Source organism: Phialemonium atrogriseum (assembly GCF_030411735.1).
Source record: "Phialemonium atrogriseum strain 8032-3 unplaced genomic scaffold QBC33scaffold_82, whole genome shotgun sequence".
In the NCBI taxonomy this organism is placed as follows: Eukaryota; Fungi; Ascomycota; class Sordariomycetes; order Cephalothecales; family Cephalothecaceae; genus Phialemonium; species Phialemonium atrogriseum.
In genome coordinates, this window is record NW_026848219.1 from 1 (window position 1) to 1,093 (window position 1,093).

The following is a 1,093-nucleotide window of genomic DNA, read 5'->3' on the forward strand; positions in this document are numbered from 1 at the left end:
GACTACCTAGCGAGGCGCTTTTGAACCCGCCGCCTAGCCACCGATTGTGGCAGCCGTACGAGACCCTCAACGCCCTTGAGGCCGATCTGAAAGACTGGGCTAAGGTCCACGGCTTTGCCATATCCCGGACGCGTTCTTCGAAGTATCGCGAAATTGTTCAAGGCGAGGGCAAGGTCCCAACCCAGGTTGACTGGTACTGCGATCGAGGAAGGCCTCGTGGGCCAAGAGGGCACTCCCGGACCACTTCCACATCCAAGGTTGACTGTAGCTGGAAGGCCCACGCTGCTGCCTCGTTCAAGACAGACTAGAAGTTCATCTTGACGATCAAGGAAGGGGAGGATCAACACCAGAACCATGAAGCCTCGACTAGCGTTGACGAGCATGTTGCCTACCGCGGCTTCACAGAAGATCAAAAGAAGAGCGTTGCCCAGATCACCACTGCCAGCCCAGCCGTACAAAGTCGCGATGTTGCCCGCATCATTCGCAGCCAGTATCCCGAAGCTGTATTTACCAACAAGGACCTCGAGAACCTCCGCGCGCACCAGAAGAAAGAAGCCCGCGATGGCTACACCCCTACCCAGTCAGTTATCCGAAGCTTTGAAGAGGAGGGTATCAAGCATGAAGTGCTATACGATTCTGATGGCTCTGGTCGTATCGTTGGTCTTTTCTGGACGTTTCCTTGGTGCGAACAACAGTGGAAGCGGTTCCCCTGGGTCTTACAAGCAGACAATACGTACAAGACCAACAAATACCGGCTCCCACTCTTCCAGGTCACTGGGGTTGCCAATACCAACCAGACCTTCACTGCCTGCTTTGGATTCATCGACAATGAGCGCGAAGAGGGATACAGGTGGTTGATTCAACGTTTTGAGGCGCTTCGGGCTCGCGTTGATGCTACCTGTCCTGGAGTCTTTATTACAGACTGGGAAGCAAACGTCAAGACAGCCCTAACAGAGGTGTATGGAGATACTATACAGCAGCAGCTCTGTATCTTCCATATCAACAAGAATATGGTGTTGAATATCAAGAAGAAGTGGAAGAAGCCTCCAGCCCCAGCCCCAGCACCTGTGGGAATGCCCTCACCTGCTTCTAC

General features: G+C 53.6%; 2 protein-coding genes across 2 annotated transcripts; both read left to right on the top strand.

The window, feature by feature from the left end:
• Window positions 1-23: 23 nt before the first annotated feature.
• On the top strand, window positions 24-308 carry QBC33DRAFT_463079 (uncharacterized protein; the record flags this gene model as incomplete). The annotated part of the gene is made up of 1 exon (XM_060425113.1): window positions 24-308. A coding segment is annotated over one exon (285 nt), but the record flags the coding sequence as incomplete, so codon positions are not given.
• A 27-nt stretch (window positions 309-335) lies between these two features.
• Window positions 336-665, top strand: QBC33DRAFT_435210 (uncharacterized protein; the record flags this gene model as incomplete). The annotated part of the gene is made up of 1 exon (XM_060424168.1): window positions 336-665. A coding segment is annotated over one exon (330 nt), but the record flags the coding sequence as incomplete, so codon positions are not given.
• Window positions 666-1,093: the final 428 nt, after the last annotated feature.